General features: G+C 43.7%; 1 protein-coding gene across 2 annotated transcripts in view; it reads left to right on the top strand.

Annotated features, from left to right (window-relative positions):
* The window catches only part of Ttc39b (tetratricopeptide repeat domain 39B), a 103,884-nt gene extending 81,034 nt beyond the window's left edge, over positions 1–22,850 (top strand). For both annotated transcript variants that reach the window (XM_021159755.3, XM_029476157.2), the window contains 11 exons: positions 487–552; positions 1,686–1,794; positions 2,717–2,784; positions 2,869–2,928; positions 4,553–4,714; positions 5,086–5,177; positions 6,662–6,788; positions 9,356–9,464; positions 13,708–13,825; positions 16,053–16,169; positions 19,285–22,850. In XM_021159755.3, coding sequence (XP_021015414.1) covers positions 487–552; positions 1,686–1,794; positions 2,717–2,784; positions 2,869–2,928; positions 4,553–4,714; positions 5,086–5,177; positions 6,662–6,788; positions 9,356–9,464; positions 13,708–13,825; positions 16,053–16,169; positions 19,285–19,375 — 1,119 coding nt within the window. In that variant the 3' untranslated portion in view covers positions 19,376–22,850. The remainder of the gene's footprint in view (positions 1–486; positions 553–1,685; positions 1,795–2,716; positions 2,785–2,868; positions 2,929–4,552; positions 4,715–5,085; positions 5,178–6,661; positions 6,789–9,355; positions 9,465–13,707; positions 13,826–16,052; positions 16,170–19,284) is intronic.
* Positions 22,851–24,801: the final 1,951 nt, after the last annotated feature.

The raw sequence follows: 24,801 nt of genomic DNA on the forward strand, positions 1-24,801 counted from the left end.
GCTGCCCAGTTCTGTTAGTACTGGAGTATCACCCACATCTCCTTAGGTTTGTACCTTCCGGAAAGGAAGCTGAAGGAAACTTTGCCTAAACCCGGCATGGACACTCATGTCTGTCATCCAGCACTTGATCTGTAGGAGGGCACTGTACGTTCAAGGCCAGCTTAAGCTACAGATGAGACCCGATCTCAACAAAACAAAGCAAAATGGAAAGGAAGAAAGAAGCCTTGCCCGAGATGCCTTTCATGTCACTTCATTTCACAGAAGACCCAAGTCACTGTTTAGAGGACCACGGAGAAGCCAGACTTTATTGTCTCCTTACTGAGTCCTAGTCAGGTTAGACTTGATTTGGCTTCCAGGGCTTTTGAACAGGTAAGGGTTAGCCACTGGCAGCCTATAGTCAGCCTCACACATAAGCTCACTCATGTGGGCTGTCTGTAGTCAGAGTCTAACATGCCAGCACACTTACATCCCTATTTTTCCTTACAGATGCTCTCTCTTTTACCAGCAAGAATCATCCGGTTACTAGAATTTATTGGATTTTCTGGAAACAGGGTAAAAGTTGCATTTTGTTTTAATTTTGAAGAAATTTCTGTTGTTCTCTGTTACAGTGATCTTCTCCACCCAGCTTCTTTTCAAATGATGTTCTCTCAAGAGTGCCTCTTTTCTTGGTTTGAGATAAATACTATCTCTTCCACAGAGTATTCTCCCATACTTCCCCAAATGAGGCGCAAGTATTTCTAACGTTCAGATTCATGCATTCACCTAGCCGATGGTGCTCACTCTGTTCCCATAAAATTGTGAGTTCCTGTTCCACCTTCCCTGTTGGGCGGTGAGGTCTCTGTAGGCATAGAATCCTGTGTTCTTGACCATCACAGTACATTGAGCTTGAAACTCAGTATGGTCGTCTGTGGTGATGGGGATGAAAGCCAGGCCTGGCTTTACCCGTGCTTGGGTAAGTGCTCTACCATTGAGACAAGCCCCTAGCAGCTCAGAGTGTAAATCGGAAATTTTATCAGAGAAAAATACAGCATTACTTGGGAATGAGCAGCTTATTCCTCTCTGTAGAATCACATAATCAACATGGATCAGTTTGATAACAGTTGCTATGATGAAACACTGTGAACGAAAACCATGGAGGGGAGGAAAGGGTTGATTTCATCTTGTACTTCCAGGTTTCAGTCCATTGTGAGGTCAGGAACTAAAGGCAGGAGCCTGGAGGAAGGAGCTGTGAGGGCAGTGTGTCTGCTGACTTCCCATCCTGCTTGCTTATATATAGGCTCATGCTTAGCTATCTTTCTTGTACAGCCCCGCACCACCTGCCTAGGGATTGGTGCTACTCACAGTGGGCGGTCTTCTTGCATCAAGCATGATCCTCCAAAGACATGGACAGGCCAGTCTGAGCTAGGCAATTCCTCAGTGTGAGCTTTCCTCTCAGATTACTCTGGGCTATATTAAGGGGACAACTGAAGCTGATTGGGACAGTTATGAAAGGATCTATCAGATAATCTTATGCCAGTTTAAACTGTGATGATTGTTTCTATTTAAATACTGCCATTATTCTAAGCTGGTGAAAAATGAAACCCCAAGTTTATGGAGTGCAGGACGTATGAATGATGTGAAAATTCCAAATGTAGTTTTTTGTCAGTCAGATTTTTCTCTCTCTGTAATGCAATTACTATCTGCAGGACCTAGGCCTTCTGCAGCTCCGGGAAGGTGCATCAGGAAGCAGCATGCGGTCCCCGCTCTGTTGCCTTACCATCCTGGCCTTCCATACCTACATCTCCCTCATTCTCGGTAAGAGCTAGTAGTCGCTGTCTACTTACTTTGAATTTTTGAGTTAGGATGAAAGATGGTGAGATCTTTGGCAGAGACAGTTGACGGATGGTTTTCACTGAGCAGTTTAGAAGTCACTTATATGCATGTATGTTATTTATTTCGTGCCTTTGAGCATGTTGTCTGCATGTGTATCTGTGGACCACGTGCATGCCTTGTGTCCACAGAGGCCAGAAAAGGCATTAGGTCTCCTGGTACTGGAGTTACGGAGGGTTGTGAGCTGCCATGTGGGTGCTAAGAAGTGAACTTCTCTTTAAGAACAGCCAACGCTCTCACTACTGAGCCGTGTGGTGCCTCATGACATTTTAAAATCTGTTCTTAGATAAGATTTATGTATTAGGTGGCTGTATTTTTTTTTTTTACCACATTAGTGTTAGTATTTCCATTTTTTTTTTTTTTTTATTTTGTAGAAAATTAAATTTAGAGGTAGTGTTGCCTTGAAAAGTTCAAATGTCAAGTGAGAGTCTGAGATGGCAGCCCCCATCCTTTTTTTTTTTTGTTTTTTTTTTTTTTTTTGTTTTTCGAGACAGGGTTTCTCTGTATAGCCCTGGCTGTCCTGGAACTCACTCTGTAGACCAGGCTGAACTCAACTCAGAAGTCCGCCTGCCTCTGCCTCCAGAGTGCTGGGATTAAAGGCGTGCACCACCACACCCGGAGTCCGCCTCCTTTCTTCAGACTTGTCTGAGACAGCCAACTCCATTCTTAAATTGTCTGCCCTGGAGCTCTTTGATCCACACCCTTCTCAGATGAAAACACAAAACAATCATTTCTATTCTGTCCACGGGTGTGTGCTGTGTGTGTATCAGGGAGAGCTGGGAGTTGGTTGTAAATTCGCGCTATTGGTTGTTTCGTGAGCACTGAGCACTGTCTGTTCAATTTCTAGGTACAGGAGAAGTGAATGTGGTGGAAGCAGAGAGTCTCCTTGCTCCGTTCCTTCAACAGTTCCCAAATGTACGTTTACTGTTCCATTGTCTGTCTCAGCCGTGACTCACAGCCGACAAGTCTGTTGAAGAGTGCTCTTTCCTCTCTCCACAGGGCTCCCTCATACTGTTCTATCATGCCCGAATCGAGCTGCTCAAAGGGAACGCTGAAAAGGTAGCTGTGCGAGCAAGGGTTATTTAAGGGCAGTGACTAAGTGGGAGTTGCGTCACACGGTCACACAGTATAAGTACATTTGTGTATGTGGACTAGCAGAGGTACAAGGAATGCGATTCTGAGAAGCTAAGCTTTTACTTTGTGCACGTATGTTTTCACACTTAGTAACTTGCCTCAAAACATGTTTACACATATGTGAAGTAGTTCTTGGTGGAGTATATAAAATATTTTTAAAAAGAAAGTGTAAAACAATACATTTTATTATGGGCATCTAAGAGGCTTCAGAGAACGTTGATCATTATCTATTCCTGCATCGATTTTGGAACCTATCTTTTACATATGATGCAACTATACTGGTTCCTCATCAAAGGAACTAGGCGATTAATTCTCTTAAAGCCAAACAGAAGTGTGTGTGTGTGTGTCTATGATGTCCTTCCATACAAATAAGATCAACCTTTTTTTTTTTTTTTTTCTATTATATTAAACCGTAGACCTACCTTCCAGATCATACATTTAAGTCTCCCTCTGTTCATTTTGATGGCTGGGTTTCCTTTTTATGAAATGGCTATTTTATACTTATTAAAGTAATCTGCTGGTGGTGACTGGCCACTAAACATTTCTGTGCACAAAAATATGGATATAGAATCCTGGGTCAGATGATGCTTGCATCTTTGACATCCAGGCAAATTGCCTTTCTCGAGAATCTTTCGATGTAAATGGATGTACAGAAATAGTGAACAGGCTGGAGAGATGCCACAGTGCTTACGAGCCCTTGCTGTTCTTGCAGAGGACCCAGGTGGGTTCCCAGCAGCTGTGTCATGCGGCTCACACCAGCCTCTGCTCAGCTTCCAAGGGATCTAGCACCCTCTCCTGGCCTCTGTAGGCACCAAGCATGCGTGTGGTACACATATACAACGCAGGCACTCACTTGCATGTACACATAAAAAATGAAGCTTTAAACATGAGATTCTATATTTATATGTCTATATTTATATCTAGTGCTCTTTGTCAACTTGGGACATCTCTGTCCTTTAATTTTTGCCCATGGGATGAGTGTAAAAAAAGAATTTAAATTTTTACTTAATTCTATTATTACTATCATTATTTGTTGTGCTGGTCAAATCTAGGGCTGGGCAAGTGCTTTACCACTAAGCTACATTCCTATGCAAACTTTCAAATTTAGTTAATCATTTTGTGAATTTGTTACATGTTTATTAACTATTCTTTTTCCTGATTTGCCTGGTTACATCTTTACCAATTTTTCTGATAAGGGCTTGGCTAACCTTTTGCTGATTATGTAGGCAATAACCTTCTCTTTGCCTTTCCAAAGATCCTTATGCTATTATACTCTGTTTTATGAAAGAACTTTGGCATTTCTATCTTACTTGGCAAGTGGCTTTCCTATTCCTGAGTTATAAAGTACAAGTCCCCTCACTGAGTGAAATAAAGCAACAGAATCCAACCATATTGTCACACGTTAAGGAAGAGAACGTAATGGCATATTGAGTGGCTTAACGAGTGGTGATTTTGTTCTTTTTGTACAGAGTGTTTTATGTATTTCCCATTAGGTTATTATCTCCTTGTCTGATATCTGGGTGATCAGCTTTATGCAATTGACTTACAGGCTCAAGAAACATTTCGAAAGTGCATTTCAGTTCAAGAAGAGTGGAAACAGTTTCACCATCTCTGTTACTGGGAATTAATGTGGATTCATATATACCAACAAAATTGGATGCAGGCGTATTACTATTCAGACCTACTTTGCAAAGAGAGTAAATGGTCCAAGGTAAGCTCCCTGCTTTTCTCATGTCCTCGGTTTGCTACATGGCCATGGTGGTTTGTCATTTAAGACTGATTTTTTTAAGAGTATGGCATGGATATTTTCCTCAGTTTAAAGCTGGAGGAGGAGGAAGATGGGGAGGAGGAGGAAGAGGAGGAGGAGGAGGAGGAGAGGAGACAGACCACACTCCAGGCAGGATGTGGCTAGGATGTAATTGCAGGTGCTGTACTCAGCAGTCCAGGTTCTAAGTGTCGTTCCTGGTGACTCAACCTTGGCGACGCCTGCATGGTTTCTAGGGGATCTCTGGTTTGCAAGGCTAGAATGCCACGTTCCTATGAGTGCTCTCTCACGAGCCCCATGTCTTTTTCCCTCTAAAGGCAACATATGTGTTCTTGAAAGCTGCCATTTTGAGCATGCTTCCAGAGGAAGAAGTGGCAGCGACTAAAGAGAATGTGGTGTCTCTGTTTAGGTGAGCATGACACTCTTTCTGTCACAGAGACCCTGGGGGTGTTAAGAAACATCTGAATTTTCCCTTCATGTTCTTTTTTCTTTTTTCCTTTTTAAAGATTTATTTATGTATTTATTTATGTATGTATTTATGTATGTATTTATTTATTTATTTATTTATTTATTATATGTAAGTACATTTAGCTGTCTTCAGGCACACCAGAAGAGGGCATCAGATCTCACAACAGATGGTTGTGAGCTACCATGTGGTTGCTGGGATTTGAACTCAGGACCTCTGGAAGAGAAGTCAGTGCTCTTAACCGCTGAGCCATCTCTGCAGCCCCCTCCCTTCATGTTCTACTCCATTAGTTTGTAACTTCTCCACTCACTGGTATGGTCACACTTTGAATAATGAATTTAGCTGAGAGCCATCATGGATTCTTTAGCATGGTTTCAGATACATTTTCATGTCTGGGAATCATGAGAATAGCATTACACTTGTTTCCTAGAATTAGGGTTTAGTTTCAGGGGCTCTGCTCTCTCGCTGCCATTGGGGTCTTTCAGGGATGCAATTGGATATTTCCTTGAATCCTTTCCCTTGCTTATGCATTCATAGAATTATGCATAAGAAGCGACCCCACAAACATGTAGTCTCTCTTCACCCATGTGTTTAGATTGTGTGTGTGTTGTATGTACACATCATGTGTAGGCGTGTATGTGTGCAAACCTGTACATGTGCAGAGGACAGAGGATGACATCAGGTGCCCCCCCACCACCACTCTACACTCTCTGCCCTATTCCCTCTAGACAGGGTGTCGCTGAACCTGGAGCCAGACTGTTGGCCAGCAAATCCCAGGGGCCTTCCCACCTCACTGGGTTACAGGCAGTGTGCATGAACCAGCCTGGGTTCCGAGCGTTTGAACTCAGTTCTTCTCGCTTGCAGGCCAGCACGCTTGCTTGCCGAGCCATCTTCCGGCCCCAGGTTCCTTAGACCTTTGAAAACACCGAATCCTAAAGGGATTATTTACAGTCACCTATGTTTGCTTAGCTTTCTCAGGTTATGCATGTGAATGGCTATCTTTTGAGACATAGTATGTTATAGGTCCGCACAGCAGCTGCAGACAGTAACAGGACATTTGCCCCTTTACATTCTTCCGTCTTGCTGGATAAAGACTTTGAGCTCTTTTCTGCTTATTTATGGAAATTGACAATTTTATACCTAGATTAGCCTGGACTGTGTTTGACCGATGTAAGATATTAGCTAAGCTGAAAGAAATATGTCAGTTAGTGGCTCTCATGGGATCAGTCGGGTACCCACATTACCCGAATGTGTGTCACCATCCAGAGCGCTGTCCCTACCCTAGGACTTCCCACTCAGGTCGGGGTATTGCCCAAAAACGTGCATTTGGAACAGTTTCCCGGCTGCTACTAGCCTGTGATGTTGTCTGAAAGCCTCAGTTGTGACTAATAAGTATGCTCACTGCCTTTCCATGGGGACCTTCACAGACAGGTGGATGGTCTGAAGCAGAGAATCGCGGGGAAATCTCTCCCAACAGAGAAGTTCGCTGTGAGGAAGGCGCGGAGGTACTCACCCCCAGCAGGCGTCCCCGGAAAGCTGGTGCTGCCAGCCCTGGTACTGCTTTTACTCACTGTTTACCTACCAGAGATAAGGCCACTGTTGAGAGCATCGAGGGATGTTCTTACCTTTGCTTGTGACGTTTATAGCTCAGTTGAGAACTATTATGTATTTTTATATTTATATGTAAACTAGTTTAAAAAAATTGAAAATTTTACCTGATGTGTTTTGACTAGTTAGTATGTTCTAGCTATTGTGATAAAGGCAACTTCAAAATAAATCATTTTGAATAAAGTGGAATTGAATTACAAAATATCACAAATTAAATTTTACATTTTCTAATAGCTATATAAAAAGGTAAAAGGGAACCTTGAAAGCATAACTTTTCAAGAATATAGTTCGTTTAACCTGGGCGTGGCGGCTTACACCTGTAATCCTAGAACTTGAGTAGCTGAGGCCAGAGAATTGCCACACATTTGAGGCCAGCCTGGGCTGCAGAGTGATTTCCAGACCAGGCAGGATTATAAAGTGAGACTCTGTCTTACAAAACCAGCTGCCTTCTCCACCCCTAAAATATTATGTCTAACCCATGTAAACAAAACGTTGCCATTTTGATGTAGGATTGTAAATAAGAGAAAACATCCTGGAGCCATGCCCTCCTGTGGACATGGGTCTCCCACCGCAAGGAGCATCCTTTGCACCAGCCATGCTGCAGTGGGAGCCCTGTGCTGCAGTGGGAGCCTGGTCCTGCGGAAGCCCTGTGCTGCAGGGCTGGAGGGGCTCCGGTCCTACTTGATCTCACCCTCCTAATCACCTCACTGTTTTGGCAAAGCCCCTGTGAAAAACACAATTTGACTCGGATTTTCAAAACAAAGCCTTCTTTTTCAAGGATAGCTGTTCAGTGCACAAAGGCATCCCAGTTCTCCTGTGTGGTTCTATGAACCTTTTTTTATTTAGGGGATTATTTAACCATTCTCCTTTGAGTGTTATGTAGTGTTTTCCAGTTTTTGCTGTCATAAGCATGCTACAATGAACATCATTTACATGTACATGTAATTAATTCTCTAGGAATGTTTTCAAAGAAATGGAATTCTTAGTGAAAGATGTTGTGTTAATGTTGGGTATATAATGCTAAATTTCTAACCCCCTCCCCCCAAAATGTCCCTGTATCAATTCAGATGACGATAATCTCCTAACTTGCATTCTGCGCTGCCACGCTGAGTTCTTTATGTGCATGCTCATTCAGCTTTCCTTTCTCCATGTATTTTAAGAGGACTAAGAATTTAGCCCCTGACCAGGGTCAGATAGGAGCCAGCCTGCAGCTAGCCTAGACCGAGGTGTTTCCCACAGAACCCCAAGATTACACTGATGGGGTGAGGTAGAAATGGACCTGTGATCACGTCCTGAGCACAGACAATAACAAGAACGCTGTGCTACACAGAGGCTCCTAGCCCCGTCTCCTAGTTGATGCCTCTGTTGCTTAATTAGCTTTAGCTCTCTTCCACATTCTTTTATATTAAGTGCTCTGCACTGGGAAGGTTTCTCTATGTCAAAGAACCTTCCAGAAACTTTACTGAGCCATTGTATTTCTTTGTCTACATTAGAACTTAGACCCTGGTATGTATCCGACCCACTTGTGCTTTGAACCACTGACGGTTGGTGGGTGTGTAGTGACAAAGAATTGACTAGAATTGCTCATACCTAGGGTTCTTGTCACAGCCTGGTTTTCATAAAAATCTCAAACCAGGCTTGCCTCGCCCTTTGATAAATACTAAGTCAATAAGAAACTTTAAATCATCATTAGTTTAAAAATAACATTATTGAATTGTGCTCCTAGCTTCCAGGATCAAAAAACAAATCCCAACATCATCACTTCCTCCCTCATGCCTGTGACTGCTCTGCTAAGGGGACTCTCAAATAATATCTGTCATACTTAAAACTCATGCTCATCATAGACCCTTCAAAATGTGAGCGGCACTATCTGGACATTAGGAAAATATTTTCACGCAAATACACATTTGCTTTTGATCCAAAAAAAATTCTCCTGTGCTAGCCCACTAAATGTAATCTGCTAGGAGGAGTCATTAGTTTACGTTTCAGGGACTGTCACTCAGCCATATGGCCTTTAAACAAGCGCCATTTCTGCATATTGGAGCGCATTACTGGGCCGACACATGTTTTTAATGATATAAAAGAACCTGAGCCCAGTAAAATAAATATTCCAATGATCATTTCTAGCGATATGCTTGGAAACACTTTATGTAAACAAGTGGCAGACATTTTAAAATATTTCCCTTTACTTAAAAGTAACAACAGAAATTTACATTAAACAAAATTGTTCATAGTGTCAGTTTAAAATACTGTTTTCCTTCCATGTCTATATTGTATCCAAGGATTGTATGCTAGAGATAATTAGTATTTGTTTGTTGAATGAATCAATGAATGATTTTTTAGTAAGAGTATAAGATAAGTGCTTACTTACCTTAGAGCATAAAAGACAAAAGGATATAGTAAAACCAGGGGAAATTATGCCACTAAATTCCAAACAAGGAAAGGTTGGAACCAAATCCTGACTGTCCTGTTGTCCTCATGTAGTTGCTGATGGTTTTCCCCTTCCTCCTTAGGAAATGATGTACGTCTGGAATGGCTTTTCAATAGTGGGAAAAAGGAAGGACCTTTCTGAAAATCTCTTGGTGACTGTGGAGAAGGCTGAGGAGGCATTGCAGAATCAAGGTAAGTGTGCGGGCCCAGGCCCTGTGTCTACTCCCTTTCCTCTCCTGTGACTCCCCGGTGCACATGTGCCTGCTTTGATCTGTGCACACCTCACCAGCAAGGCTTCAGCTTGTGCTTGTCATCAAGATAAGGGGAGGACAGCACCTCGTTACACCAGTGAGTCTTGAGCACCTAGCTCTAAACAAAGGGCATGTGCCACAAAAGACCATGGTATAGGATGAGACCCGATTTTTATGGTCTAGCCATGGCCAGTGTTTAAAAGAAGGGCCAATCAGCATCTTTGTTTCTAAGGAGCAGCTCTTCTTAGTCTTTTTCGGTTACTGTAACAGGATGCCATAGGTTGGGTAATTTATAAAGGAAAAAAAAGGATTTTTTTTTTCCTCAGATGTGGAGACTAGTGGGTGCTGAATCAAGGTGCTAGGACGGACAAGACCTTCTTACTGCCCTGTAGTGTGGCAGAGGGCATGGCGTGGGGAGAGACTGAGGCACGCAGCACACATCTACCTCTCAACACTGTCTCAGTGACAGTTAAATCTCAGTGGTTTTGAAGGGGACACTCAAGCAGCTAGCACTACTGTACTGGGCTGTGAGTGGCTCCATTGCCTTCTATTTAGGTCCACAATACATCCCACCCACTCTCTGGACTCCATGGACACCAGGCATGCATGCGACACACACACACAGAGGCAAAACACTCATGCGAATAAAACAAAACAAAAATGGTAGCCCATCTAATGGTAATCTTTGCTATTTTATTGAGAAGTTATTTTAAAAAGAAAAACGTTTTATTTTGTTTTGAAATCGACAGAACCGCATCATTTTGAAATTGAAATAAAATGGAAGTATGTTAGAGTTTACCTTTAAAATAAGACTTAGGGGCTGGAGAGATGGCTTCTTTTTAAGTAGTTACGAATTCTTGCTACTCTTGCGGAGGACCTGGGTTCAATTCCCATCACCCATATGGTAGCTTATAACTGCGTGCTGATCTGATCCTTCAGTATGTGCACTAGGCATGCAGGTGGTGGTACACATTACATGCAGGCAGAGCACTCTCACACACAAAATAAATACCACTATTTTTTTTAAATGGGGTTCCATGAGATAGGCTTCTCCAAAAAATTTAAAATTTTGAACAAATTCGGTAGTTCTCATTGTTGATCAGTGAATTTGACAAATTTAATAATTTGCTCATTCAAACTTCCATAGCTGACATAGACAGAATAGGGGAAGAAAGATAGCTCTTGCTGTTGTGGGAGATTAAAGCCCACATACCCACAAATTAAAAGGATGAATGAATGTTTATGTGGAAACAGGAAAGCAAAGGAGACACTTTTGCAGGGTTATGTGGGAACAGGTGTAGGGCATTCCCCTCCCCCCAGCATTGTCTCTCTGTCCCCTGCTTCCCCAGGCTCTGTAGGTGAACCCTCAACCTCTGTGATGTGCTCTTATATCCTCCCACCCTCAAGAGTGGGTCCTTTGTCAGTCACATTTGTAAACAAGCAGTGGCTCCCTCCGCCCCCCCCCCCTCCCCCCAACAGACTGTTACCCTCAGGTTGTTTTGCTCTCCATTGTTTGGAGAAGAACTAAAGAAGTAATGCTTGCATCATATGCTCATACGGGGAAGTGGTTAGAAACCCAAAGCAGTGCACCTTTCTGTTTCTGTTTCTAATGGCATCTTCAGATGAGAGACCCGAGCAAGTTCTGGGCAGATGAGCTAAGACTCCAGCAGACACACAGGCTTGCCACAGTTCTGTCCTGTGTTTCTCCTGGGTGAAAGAACTTGTTTATGGTCAAGGTCACCAGTTACTGCAGATTAAGTTTCTAATGGGTTTTAGGACCATTGTTCTATGTAGGAACATTATCTTCTCCGACCCTAAACTCCTGACTTAGTAATTAAGCTCCCGTTCTCCAGATTGAGGGGTGGGAAATCTGTGATTGGAAAATTGAGTTAAGTTATAAGCCTGAGGTTGTGTGGGCTTCCACCCCAGCCCATATTCATAGATATCAGAATGTGGTTTGGTTTTGTGGCTCAAAAACAGGGTAGGAGGGTACCAGTGACCTACCGTAGTGACTGGGCATAGTGAGTCAAGGTTGGCCATCCACACAAAGGGCTCAGCCTAGCGCACTCGGAGGCATGCTCAGCCTTGGTCCGCATGTGGTATTAATTTCTGTACCGTTTCCTTTGGAAGTCTAAACAAATCCATCATGTACCCAGAAGTTGGCAGCAGATCCACTTTGTCTATCCTTGCAGTTAATTTGTGTGGCGACATTATATAGCAAACAGAATCAGTTACATGAAGGGATTGCAGTCTGGTGGCCTTTCACGTTTCAGTCAGCTTCCACGTTTCCTGCTTGGTGCGATCCAGCAAGTTTCTAAAATACGCAGCGTAGATATTTTTGTAGTTCTTAAGCTTCCTTCTTTCTTTGCCTGCCCACAGTTAGGACACTCAGCCCCTCACTGTGCTGCGCATACACTTGGGCATAGTTACCATGATTGAAAAAAAAAACCCAAAAACACTTTTCAAACAGTGTCATTTCTCTGTGTGTGTGTGTGTGGTTGTCAGAGGACATTTGTGACACTGGTACTTTCTTCTACCATGTGGGTCCTTGCGATGAAACCCAGGTCATCACCCTTAGTGGCAGTTATTTTTTTAATTCCAATTGAAGATGGAAACTATTGAAATCTTCCTCTTTCATGAGACTTTGAATCATGACAGGGAGTGATCATGTGACGACAGTGTGCTGTGGTCAGAGGAGTCTGTGGTTTTGCTTCTGAGGTTTGTATCGGATGTGGGATATAAACCCCTCTGTCAAATTGCTAACTTAAGATCCCCACAGAGTGACTTTACTGGTTTTTCAATGGTAGTTGTCTGTGGCACCTCAAAAACCATGATTCACTGAGCAAGCAGATGTTGTCACAACACAAACGGTCAGAAGACTGCTTCTCAAAGTTCAATAGGATACACAGCAGTGACACTAAAATCCAGTGTCCTGTGTGGGTCTCAAGGCTTCGGGCTAAGGGCTGACTGACCTGCTTTTCATAGACATCTCTGAGAGAAGCATGGCTGGGGCTGGGTGGCTGTAGGGAAAGGTCAGAGGTGTGGACATCTGTGGGCTTTCTAGTGACGTGTCAGCACTTGACAGTTAGAAGTGAACCTCAAATGTTTAAACACTTAGAAGTGAAGTGAGCCCCTTCTAGTTGGGCGAGTAGCACTGTTAACCTCTAACAGGTGAGGGCTTTATGAGCTGAAACACCAGCACATGTCACTGGTGAGACTGGTGGCGCCTTGACCCCGAAGCATGGGACTTTCAATCTGGGGACTTTCAGAGTCTGCTCAGTCCCCTTCACCACCCCTCCACACTGTCGTCACAGCCTGAGACGTGTAAATTAGCAGTCTGTCTTGGAATAGCTTCTTCACATGTCACCCGCAAAAGAAAAAAAAGCAGGAAAGCCCTCACGCATGGAGCGCATGGCATGGCTACCTTTGTCACACAGCCACCCGCCCCATGCGATGTGGCTCACTCTGCCTCATACGCCCAAACTGAGCTGGAGACAGGGGCCCGGGCAGGGAAGGAAAGCCCTGACATTCTAGGAGCATGGGGGTCCGTGGGGGCTTGGGGTGCCTCGCCCGCGTTTCAGAACCATTTCCCGGCATAACTTCCCCCCAAAAGAACATAACCTGGGAGAACTGCTAGGTTGTAAACATAATGATCTGGAAGAGAGGTTTCTGCTTCCTGCATTTTGAACGGGTGGGAGGCCATCTGCTTCTCCATATGGAAGCGCTATCCTCTCCTGCACGGGTGCCAGCAGAGTTAGAAGCCAAAACAACAGGAGGAGACAGCCTGGTTCCTCCCTTCACCTCCGAGAGGATTAATGGGGCTCATTCTTTATTTAGAGTTCAGATTTCCTGCCGTAGCTTAGGCCACAAACTTCAGAATGACCACTGAAAACTCTGCCTGTGAACACACCGAAATAAATGCTGGTGATTGAGCGAGTTCAATGTTCTTCTCAGCAAGGGTTTGCCTTGTGTCGTGAGTTAATAAACATGTTTTTGAATGGCCCCCTTAAAGCCCAACATCAGTTAGTTTTCCTCTCAGTTAGGAGTTTTTTGAAAGCATTTTTAGACTGGAGGTGCAGGGCAGCCCAGAATGTCTGCCTCGTAGAGATGGGGCTCTAGCATCCATCGCAGACACCATGCAAACAATGAGCTTTCCCCCTTCCGTTTATGCTTCTTGTTTTAAGACTTTACTGACTACTCTGTGGATGATGAATGCTTGGTGAAATTACTGAAAGGATGCTGTCTCAAGAACTTGGAGCGGCCCTTGCAAGCTGAGCTGTGTTTCAACCACGTTGTGGAAAGGTAAGCAGCCCGAGGACAGGTGGTGGCTTCAGGGGAATCTGTGGGACAAAGGGGCGCCCCGAGCCTTTAACCTCATGAACAAATCTGCGGATTGTTTGGAATATGGCTTTACGTTATTTCCACTCAGTGCTTAAAGATGACTGCTTAATGTAAACTTAGAGCCAGGCTGACAGTCGCTAAGCGTTGGCTGTATACTACTGAGCCTCTCAAACTCACTTGGTCTCTATCACTTCCTGTGGGGTGTGTGTGTGTGTGTGTGTGTGTGTGTGTGTGTGTGTATGACGGTGATTTGGCAGGGAAGAGAGGTGAAAATACTGCTCCTTGTTTTTTCTCAAAGGACATTTCTTCTGTGTATGGTGATCTTTGTTTTACAGCAATGACAGTACTGTCCTGATACTTTTCAGAGAGTTGGAGCAAGGGTGACTGCCTGTCAGTAAACTGGTGACCACTGTGTTCTCTAACGGCTGTGACTACTCACTCTGCACAGTGTGGGCCCAGGAGCAGGGCTCCCTATTTCTTTTCATAAAGAACCTGAAAACTGCATCTAATGTCAGGTCTCCTGGGTTTTAAATATTGGTTCAATATTTTTGAAAAGACTGAAAGCCAAAAAGATGGAGGCCATTCAGTGTGCCACCTGATGCCTTCTTTCCCAGGTCACGTGCCTTTCCATTAACAGCCACTTGGACCCCTCCCTCATGGCAGTATTTATGAGAATGTAGGACACAGCGTCTTGCTCCCCAGTAAGGTAGTTTGGTGTACACGCAGCTCTAGTTTATTGGCATTTTCCTAATGTTCAAAGGCCGGCTGGCAACAGCAGTGACCATGTGTGCCGCTTGCTTCGTTTAGTTGAATTTCACAGGGAATCATTGACTGGTGTGGTTTACAATGTTTGAATTGTACAATCACCTTAGGTGGGGTTAAGTTGAAGAGGAGACCTCCTACACCACTCACCTCGGCTTCTGCGCAAGCCACTTTTGTGTTAATATCATTGTTGAGCACAGTTCTTGGAACTCTAGAGCAAGGGACATTTGAAATGCAAGTTTCCAGGATTGGCCTCTTGATGGTTAATTTCCAAAGAGATATGTTTTTTGTTTTTTCTTCATGCCAGAAGTACAGGCAAAAGGTCATCTGTCTTGACCCTTGCCAGCAAGTGAGTTTCTTCTGGTCCACACTTTCTCCAAAAGATGCATCCTCTATTCCAAGCTGAAGGTCCAGCCACCTGCTGTCTGTGGGTTTAGGGCTTCATCTTCTGCATGGCCACCAAGACACAAAGTCCTAGGTCTCTGCATAACCACGTCTCCTTCCACACAACTATCTCCTCTTACTTCTTTGGCATCTGAGACTAGTTTTGGCTATACCCTGATAAACTGAAATTAATCTGACACAAAATTAGACAAGTCAGCAAATAGAGTAGCCATTCAGAATGGAAACTGTGGGGTATCACATTGCATTTTGTACTTAAAAAAAAAAGACTTATTTATTTTATGTATTCAAGTACACTGTAGCTCTCTTCAGACACACCAGAAGAGGGCGTCAGACCCCATTACAGATGGTTGTGAGCCACCATGTGGTTTCTGGGAATTGAACTCAGGAGCTCTGGAAGAGCAGGCAGTGCTCCTAACAGCTGCGCCATCTCTCCAGCCCACATTTTGTATTTTTGATAATGAGTATATTTTTATGCATGTATCTGCCACCAAAAGTAAAAAATCCATTCTAGTTTGAACTACAGAAACAGTTCGCTCTAGATTTAAAACACTGTTGTTAACTCAACCTTTTCCCTGGGCTTCTAGTTTTCATAATGATGCTGAAACAAGACTACTAGCCACCCAGTCACTGACATTTTGAAGAATTCTAAGACTAAGTAGGAAGGGAATTGATGCTTAATTAAACACAAAACCAGTGCAACTTCCTTCCTCCTAAATTTAGAATCGCATGCTCATGAAGGTGATCTTGTCAACTCTGGGTTCATCTTATTGAAGGTCTGTGCGTATTGGCTGACCTGAGAGGCTGTGTGTGTGGTACCAGTGCTGGCCTTACCTAAAGAACAGAAGATTAGTGTATGGAAGTGCACTTCATTCCATACGTTGCGAGGCCTCGTATCTGTGAGGCAGCATCCTTCCTCTGATGGTAGTCTCGATGCTGTCTGGGAAATGAAGAGTGATGTGTGTCTCAGGTGATGCCTTTTGTGTTCTTTTAAGACTTAATTGATTTTCATTTGCTCTTTTAGTGAAAAACTATTGAAGTACGACCACTATCTGGTGCCATTTACGCTGTTTGAGTTGGCATTTTTGTATAAAAGCCAAGGGGAAATTGACAAGGCCATAAAGGTCCTAGAAACTGCAAGGTGAGTACTGAAGGTAACTTGCCCTGTGGCCTTGAAGCGGGAGACATCAGTGCTACTGCAACAGCACCAGTGACTTTGATTCCTTAACGCCGGTGGGCTTTTGCTGGAGTCAGCCCACTGCTCTGCGGCTACCTGCAGATGTGGTTGTGTGCACCTAGCTGACTGACCAGCTTCAGCATTACTGTCTTCTATATCAGAGTCAGCACACTTCGCTGCAAACGACCAAGCAGTAGGCATCTGGGCCTCAGAGTGGGCACTGGCTTTAGAGCCATAAACCGTCCATCTATTGTATGCACTTGATCCACTGTATGTACCTGTAATGTGGAAGGGAAGGGGAGAATGGGCGTGTTCAGAGCTGCTCTTTGAGCCATAGTTTTTTGACCAACAAATACTGTCATATAAGCCATATCTGACATTTCCTGAAGAGCTTCTGATCATGTGATCTTTCCCTGCATTCATTTTTCTCTTCTATGGCAGGTCTAAGTGTCTTTTAGTGACTCAGACTTGTCTAGATAGTGACTCAGACTTGTGGTCATGGCACTTTTTCAGCAAGACAAAACCTGTAGTCTGTTTGAAGAATGCCATACAGTTGAGTGTAATAGCTCACACACAAGTGTCATCCCTACTCTAATCCCAGGCAGTAGGAACATTGCCACAAACATGAAGCTAGCCTGGGCTACAAAGTGAGACCTTGAGTCAAACACAAACATAAACAGACAGTGAGATCTTGTGTTGAAAACAAACAAAACAAAAAAATCAAAGCAAAAAGTTCTGGGTCATAAATAGCTTAGTAGTCACTGTTACTTCTTCCTGTTCACTGAGTGCCTGTTATAAACCAGGTCAGTGAAGGCCATGGAGGGGCTGCTGTGAGCTCAGTAGGGAATGCCCTGCAGGGCTAGCTGAAGAGAGATGAGAGACTCGGAGATGTGCAGTGTTGATCTGGGGTGCCTGGATGTTAACTGAGTTGAGAGTCTTTGGAGGAGGAGACAGTGTAGTTGACACCTGTGTAAGTAGGCTAGTTTTGGAAAGGTGGGTCACCAGGTCATCCTGCACAGGATGTGGCCGTGGAGCCCCTGGGTTAGGCAGTGTGGTTAGTGGGTGGACAGTGGTGGTTTATACTAGCTACGGGAACCCTCAGAGCAGCAGGGTTTTGGGAGGAAAGAGACACAGCGCTCAGTGCTGCAGTACTTTGTGGTGGCTGCTCAGGATCCACATGGAGAGGGTGAGCTGGCTGGCCACGAGATGTGCAGCCGTTTTCAGGGCCACATGGACAGGAGCCAAAGTCCCCAGCACGGAGTGTCATAGTCAAAGCCATTGTTCCTGAGGTCATTCGGGGAGCGTCAGAGCTGGAGCTGGAGGCCCCTGGAGCATTCCAGTCTAGATATTTAAGTTGTAAGAGTTGGACGCTTAAGATCTTAGAGTTAAGAGGATGGTCCGTTGCTGTTTAACTTCTACAGATGTCAATGTTTAATTAAAGTTGTTTCAGAACAGTGAGGTGCAGCACGTGGCTCAGAGAATCAAGAATGAGCCCGTAAACCTGAAGACCAGAGCTCTCTTCCTAGAACCTGCATTAAGGTAGAAGGAAAGCATGAGCTCCATCGAGTTGTCCCCTGACCTCCTCACGGGCTCTGTGGCATTACCTACACCCATACAACAAGACACACACCCAGTGATAACAATGATAACATTAACATGAACCCTCTAAATTCATACAAGTGGTCGTCAGCTAAGAAAGTTCAGATATGAGAAGGCAAACATTCCTTAGAATGGGTGCCAGTGAGTGCAGCTGCCAAACAGCATAAGACCAGAACTATAGAGGTCATGGGTGACCATGACAGGGAGGCGGGCTCAGCTACCATAAGATGCTAGGGACGTTAGCTGTGAACAGACTGGCAATATGGAGGAAGACGCCTTAGGGAGGTGGTGCCACCAAGTACTTCTTTCTTACAAGAGAAATGGACAATGCAGGAAGAAGCCACTTTGGAAGGTAAGGTGTTAGGCATGAGAGCACTGCTGTGTTCCAGCTGTGACGTCTGTATATCCTCAGATGAAAGTGTGGGGGCGCGGCACAGTGAGCACTGCTGCTTCAGACGTTCACTGTTGGAACACAGCGCTACTCAGCGCAGCTGGGGCAGCAGGCGATGCTGCTCGGTTCAGCGTGGGTTTTTCAAAATGGCCAGGGTCTGGCCAGACCCTGAGAAAATATTCACTTATTCTTTGATAAATCTTAGTAACAGGTTTATTTTAATCTGTGAATTTCAGAATCTATCACACTCATCAAAGTTATCAAGAAAGTGTTAAAAAAAAAAAAGGCAGGGGAATAGAAAGAAACACTACTTCAGAGGCAGCATCAGCTGTCTGTCTGCCAAAGCAGTATATGAATCCAGGAGACCTAAGTCGAAGCTGTCCTGTCTACTTTGCCAGTTCCTTGCAATTATAGTGAGGAGAAGTCAACATGAACGATTTAAGTCCATGTTCTTTCTCATGGTTCTGGGGACTGACCCCAGAGGCTCTGTGTGCCAGGCGTGTTCTCTCCCACTGTGTTCCATTCCTCGCCTCTTACTGTGTACCCACCCCTGCCTTCTTGACCCCTTCTGACACTGGTCTAATTGAGTCATTAGTGACAAAATCACTGAAAACTTACATGAGAACTGGAATCAATGGTTTGGGGGTCACGGGGAAATCCTGGTGTCTTTGTTGGGGGGAAGCGTGTGGGTTTCAAGGTATTTTTATTCTGCTGAATAGTGGATTGCTCATGATCATTGTGTTCTATGAACCTGCCTTAATGTTTTCCTCTTTAAATATGGAAGTTGAGCCATGTAGCAGTATTTAGCCAATGTGCCATGCCTTCATGACCATGCTATAGTGTGGTCTGGCAATTAGAATGATTTACTCAACGTATAACCTCTTAAATCATCACCGGGGAAGCTTCAGGAAAGCAAGAATGCAGACTCACTATTCACTTTGCCCCACAGAAAGAGGCTGCTCTTTACTCTGCTCCAGTAGAGCATGTTAGAGTCAGATGTAACGGGCTATCAGAGGGAGGCAGAGGAAAGGGGCGGCACCCCGCTAGGCAGGGTACATTCTGACTGTACAATTTTATCCTTGTGTTCAGAAATAACTATAAGGATTACTCCCTGGAGTCCAGACTGCACTTCAGAATTCAAGCAGCTCTTCATCTCTGGAAGAAACCTTCCACAGACTGATCCGGAACACGCAGGATGGAATCTTCCCCCCGCTAACATTGACTCTTGCTATGGAGATCAGTCTCTGTGTCAGGGTGGAACCATGATCCTTCAAATCAGAAACAGAAAGCCTGCTGTCAGGCACTTCCTGTCACCGGAGTGGCGTACTGTTTGGTCTACATATTTCCCCTCTGGAATGACATTTAATACTACACAGAAATTCTTATACTCTGCCTTCACTGTAGATTTCAATTGAGGGGGTGAAGTCTTTTAAAAGACTGGCAGGTACAATAAAGCCTAGTTAGATTATTTATTTTTTTAATGTAAAAATTAATATTGTTCAAATAGTAAATGGCTTTATCAGCTGAGCCATTTTTAGATTGGCTTGTCCTTTAAACTTCAGAGATATTTTACTGCTGTTTAAATCTCTGAGAGTAAATAAATATCACATCTATAATAGTATGACAGTGGGTTTCTGAAGATTCTGGAAGAGGGAAGTGAGGGGCCTGAGGTGGGTGAAGTATTCCTAGGCAGAAGGGACTTGTATCTCAGCAAGATGTTGTAAGTTTCAGGATTTCCAGTCCTCTCATTGGTTGAAGGTGGTGGCATTTTTCAGAAACTATTCTGTATTTGAATGTACTCATATCAGATCCAATAATAGCATTCAATCACATAGACACATTTCTTATGTATCTAAGGGAATAAAAAGCTATATTTTAGATCTCCCTAAGCTTAGTGCGGAGGCCTGAAATACAGACTTCCATTGTGTTTCTTACAGGAAGGGAACGCTCCTGTTGCTTTAAATGACATGTGACATTGTGTCAGAGATTGTTTACAGTCATGATGCTGCTGACCCAGGGGCATGGCTCCTTCCAAATATCCAGGCTGCATTGTGGTTCTCTGAGTAGGAACCCGGATCAGAGCACGAGCAGATGCCCTTCTGGAGTCCCCACACCTGTCAATCACCGTCTGTGAATTAGAAAGAACACGCTCATTTCGTGAAACAGAAAAGGCACAGGCGGCTTTAAAGTTCTCTTTGAATTGTATAACTGTGAGTCTCTGTGTTAGACATTTTCAACAATGTTTAGCATTAATTCAAACTCTGCCTGTTAGAATATAGTTTCTTCAACCCCTCGCTCTCCTCACAGTCAACGGCCTATCGATAGTGGGTGTTATAGCTGAGGGCCAGATTCCACCCAGTGACAAAAACCAGTTAGAGAGTCCATGGACCTGGGCTTTTGTCTCATTTCTATTATTTCCAAGACCAGTAACTTCTCTAGAGGGTAGATGGCTCCACCTTCCCTCGTCAGAGCCCCAAGTTTGTAGTTCGGAGTCCTTCTCTTGTTGGTTAATAGTTAACAACATAAGGCAAATAACTTACCTTCTCCAGGACTTGGGTTTTCCAGTGGGGGTGGCAAGGTAGCACTCACTGCCTGAGGCCCCCAGAGCTGGTGCATGTGGTAGCTTTCTGTATACCTGGGAAGCTGTACACGTAAGAGTGAGTTTGATAACTATGGTCTTGCACATGGATTACAATACCTCTAGTATCCGCTGAGTCTGTGGTCTCTTGTCTACAGTGAGATGAATGTGAGCATTCAGAACCTTTCAGTTTATTTATTTATGCATTTAGCACTGACAGTGGCCCAGATTGTGGAGTTGCTCCTGCTGTCCCCGACTGCAGTTCCCCATGCTCAGCAGGCACTGGTGGCCTATTACGTAAGGTGTCATTTCTTGATCAGCATTGATAACATGGAGGCAGAAATCATTATATCTCACTAATATGAATCACACAATTAGCTACAGATAGTAGGGAAATAAATTGTCATGAGGTATAGAAATATGTTTAATAATTATATATATGAAGAAAAGTTTATAAATTCTTTAGAAGAGCTTTGATAACGATATTTTAAAAACACAATCTATTCATACTATTAATGTGATGGGGTGTGGTGGCACACACTGTTAATTCTAGCATTTGGGGGGCAGGGGCAGGCAAATCTCTGAGTTCGAGGCCAGCCTGGTCTATTTATTCAAAACTCAAACCAAACAAACAAAAAGAAAATCCATATTTTGTGAGAAACTATCAAAGCTCATGGTCTGTAAATTCCCATTCTGATATAAAAAATGAAAAAAATTAAGCTAAAAATGACTGTTTTAGAGATTGGAGGGTGTCCTGGCAGTTAAGGGCACTTTCTGCTTTTCCAGAGGACCAGGGTTTGTTTCCCAGCACCCGTGGCAGGCAGTCCTTAACTGTCTGTAACTCCAGAAGAGCTGACACTCGCTCTGGCCTCTGTAGGCACCCAAACACACATGGCTTGCATTCACATAGAAACACACATACATACACATTAAGTAGACAACAAATCATTTTTTAAATGACTACTTTTATACTATCAAACAAATCTACTTGTGCTATTTTCTTTTGTTTATATTGCTCACATTCTCTCTGTCAGCAGTGTGGACCATCTATCCAGTGGCTTTGTAAGTACTGCAATAGAATTAATACCACAGAACTTTATCTAGTTTCTGTCATGTTCAAGATACTGTACTGGCACCAATTTCTTAGGATGTTTGTAAGAATCATCTTTTAAAATCTGTTGTGATTTAAGATGTTTTTTGAAGAGCAAGTGCCTAAGAGACAACGTTATCTAATCATCTTTTTGAGGCCACAGGCAATAGGCTGGGTTTCCAGTATGTCTGATTGCAGTTTCTGTAGCTCCCCGCAGAGACAGTGTTCTGAGTGGTGTTTTGTAAATGTAAGGATTGTATTTCAGAGCCTCAGGAGGGAAAGCCTAATTTCCTCGGGAGAATTGATGGCAGGGTAACTACAGCATCCCGAGTGTATTTGACCACTTGCTCTGTCTGCACATAGGAGATGTTCCCGAGTTACACTGCAGACAGTTCAGTGGCCGGCCTTCCACCTGTCCTGAGGACAGGAAGAGACAAGTGGGCAGGAGCTAAGAGAGATCAATTTCAGATTCCTGGACACTGCAGCCATTAGAGCAATCCAACAGCCCTACCAGCTCCTTGGGAATGGAGTGAATTCAGCAGTTCTGGTGACTGTCATCCCGCCCTGGACTGAGTGTCTATCTGGGTTCATTGAATTGGAGGTCACCTCATTCTACAGTGCTTTGATCAGGGTCTAAAAGCTGAGGTAGGGAAAGGTAAAAAGCAGGTACACCCTCTTCAAATAGAAGCGCATGTTCCTTGTCAATCATTCTACTGTGATGGGCACTAGCGTCATCTGCTATTGTGTTTGTTATGGGTCTGGCTGGCTCATCTGTCCTGTGCCATCTATTCTGGATAGATCCTTGTTAGTAGAGCCCCACTCCCTGGACAGTAAAAATAATGGAAAAAGTCTTTATGATCAAGTGGGAAAAAACTAATTCTGGAATTATTCTGGTTAATTCTCTGGACATTTTGTTTTTCCTGTTTCTCTTCTCTTTTCTTCTCTTTTCTTCTCTTCTCTTTTCTCCTCTCTCCCCTCCCCTCCCCTCCCCTCCCCTCCCCTCCCCTCCCCTCCCCTCCCCTCCCCTCCCCTCCCCTCCCCTCCCCTCCCCTCCCCTCCCCTCCTCTTCTCTCTCTTCTTTTCTTTCCCATTCTTTTCCCACTGGTTTGCCACCCTTGTGTTCCTGAATCACCAGTTCTGTGCATTCAGTTGGAATTAGTTCATGAAGTAACTGAAATCCTAAGCATTTGTGATTTATCAGGTCTAGAATGGATCTTAGAAAACTACATTGTCCCTTTCAGCCTGTGAGCATGTTGGGCCTGCTGTTCTCTGTCTGCTGCAATAGCCGCTTGTCAGCTGTCGCTACTCTACTCTTGCTGTGGCCGTGGCCAGGGGACCTTCCTCTTACACCATGTTGTGTCATACGTCTCTCAGTGGTTTACCTTTTCCATCCCGTGTACTGGGCAGATGATAGAGCTCCGTGGCTTGTTTGAACTTTGGCCTTTACCCACCTCCCACCCCTGTGAACTTCTTGTGTGCCATCTCAAAGTCTTTATTTTTAAGATTACTAGGTTATTTTAGAAACTATCTTTGATGTCACAGCTGTTGGGGTTGTAGAAATATTTGTAGATTTCATGAGTAAGACAATTTCTGAAAAATCTAGTGACCCCTTTGCAAGACTTTGGCATTATCGAAATGCTAACATTGGTCCTCTTAGCTAGCCCAGTATGCTATTTAAAGGTTGTTAGGCACAATTTATTCCCCTTAGGGAGTAACATAAAAGGTGACTTATCTAAATTTAAATATTTCATGCCTTCCAGTTGCCTATTGTGAATATCTTGAGTGTGTGTGCCTAAGCGATATAAATAATACAAATTTTAATCTCTTTAAGCATCTCTTGATTAGATGCAGGGGTAGCGCTAATGTATCAATAGACCGGTATCAGTAGGTAATATAAAATAACCCATATCGGATAATCCTTCCTGCCCTTTTAGGAGTGAAAGCGTTTCTCCGAGTTACTTTCTTCCTCAGAGCCCAGTTGTCTACGTACTTTCCTTTATGTATTAGCTGGCCAGAACCCTGCATCCTTAGTTAGTATTTTGGCATATTGTACATTTGCTGTTAGCTCTTGTGATTTTAGAATGCTGAACTTGAAATATAATGTAAAGGGCACATCAGACTTTATCATCATGGAAGGTAGACTTCACATTGAATGGTCCTCTCTGACCTGGACAGCCTTTCACATGGGGAACAATTTAAATCCATCCCAATCCATTTCTAAAACCTCATTGCTGCAGGCAGAAGCAGCAAGAAGAGCTCTTCTGTGTATTAGATGGCTGAGCAGGTTCTTAGCCTGAACCATGCAGAAGAAGGATTTGTAGATGTAGCCTCAGAGGACGGCTCAGCCCCATTCCCTTCTAATTGCACTGTGTACAGTGACAGATTCAGCACAGTATTGCTGCAACAGGACTTTGCGTGCAAAGATCAAAGCAGCTGCCTTACTGTGTTTAAATAATAAAGAATGTCTGCACATGCCTACAGGTTGAATTTTATTTTACTTTGTGGTGCTAGAAATGGACCACGGAGGGCTGGTGTAGGCTTTGGAAGTGCTCCACACCTGAGCCACATCCTCAGCCCCAGGTTGAATATTGAATGGGAAAACTCAAGGTCTGCTAATATCAAACTTACTGACAGGAAGTGCACACTGCACCTTGTATGTTACAGCCCAGTGGTTCTTAGACTGTGTAATTTAAAGGATAAATTTAGGGGACATTGGGTGCATTTAATTTTATTGCACATTAACTTTTTTTATTTAAATATTTTTAAGGACTTTGAATTAAAAGTCTTTGTAGTTTGTGTACCAAAAGAAAAGAAAAAGAAATTGTTTTCAGTGGAACATAACTGATAATGAGAGTATCTAAATAACTGAACATATTAAGGAATATTACTTACATTTATTTAGGAAGGAATTGCATTATTCTGAGTTTGAAGTATACTC

The sequence above is a fragment of the Mus caroli genome, unplaced genomic scaffold (assembly GCF_978045245.1).
Source record: "Mus caroli unplaced genomic scaffold, Mus_caroli_1 scaffold_6, whole genome shotgun sequence".
Classification (NCBI taxonomy): domain Eukaryota; kingdom Metazoa; phylum Chordata; class Mammalia; order Rodentia; family Muridae; genus Mus; species Mus caroli.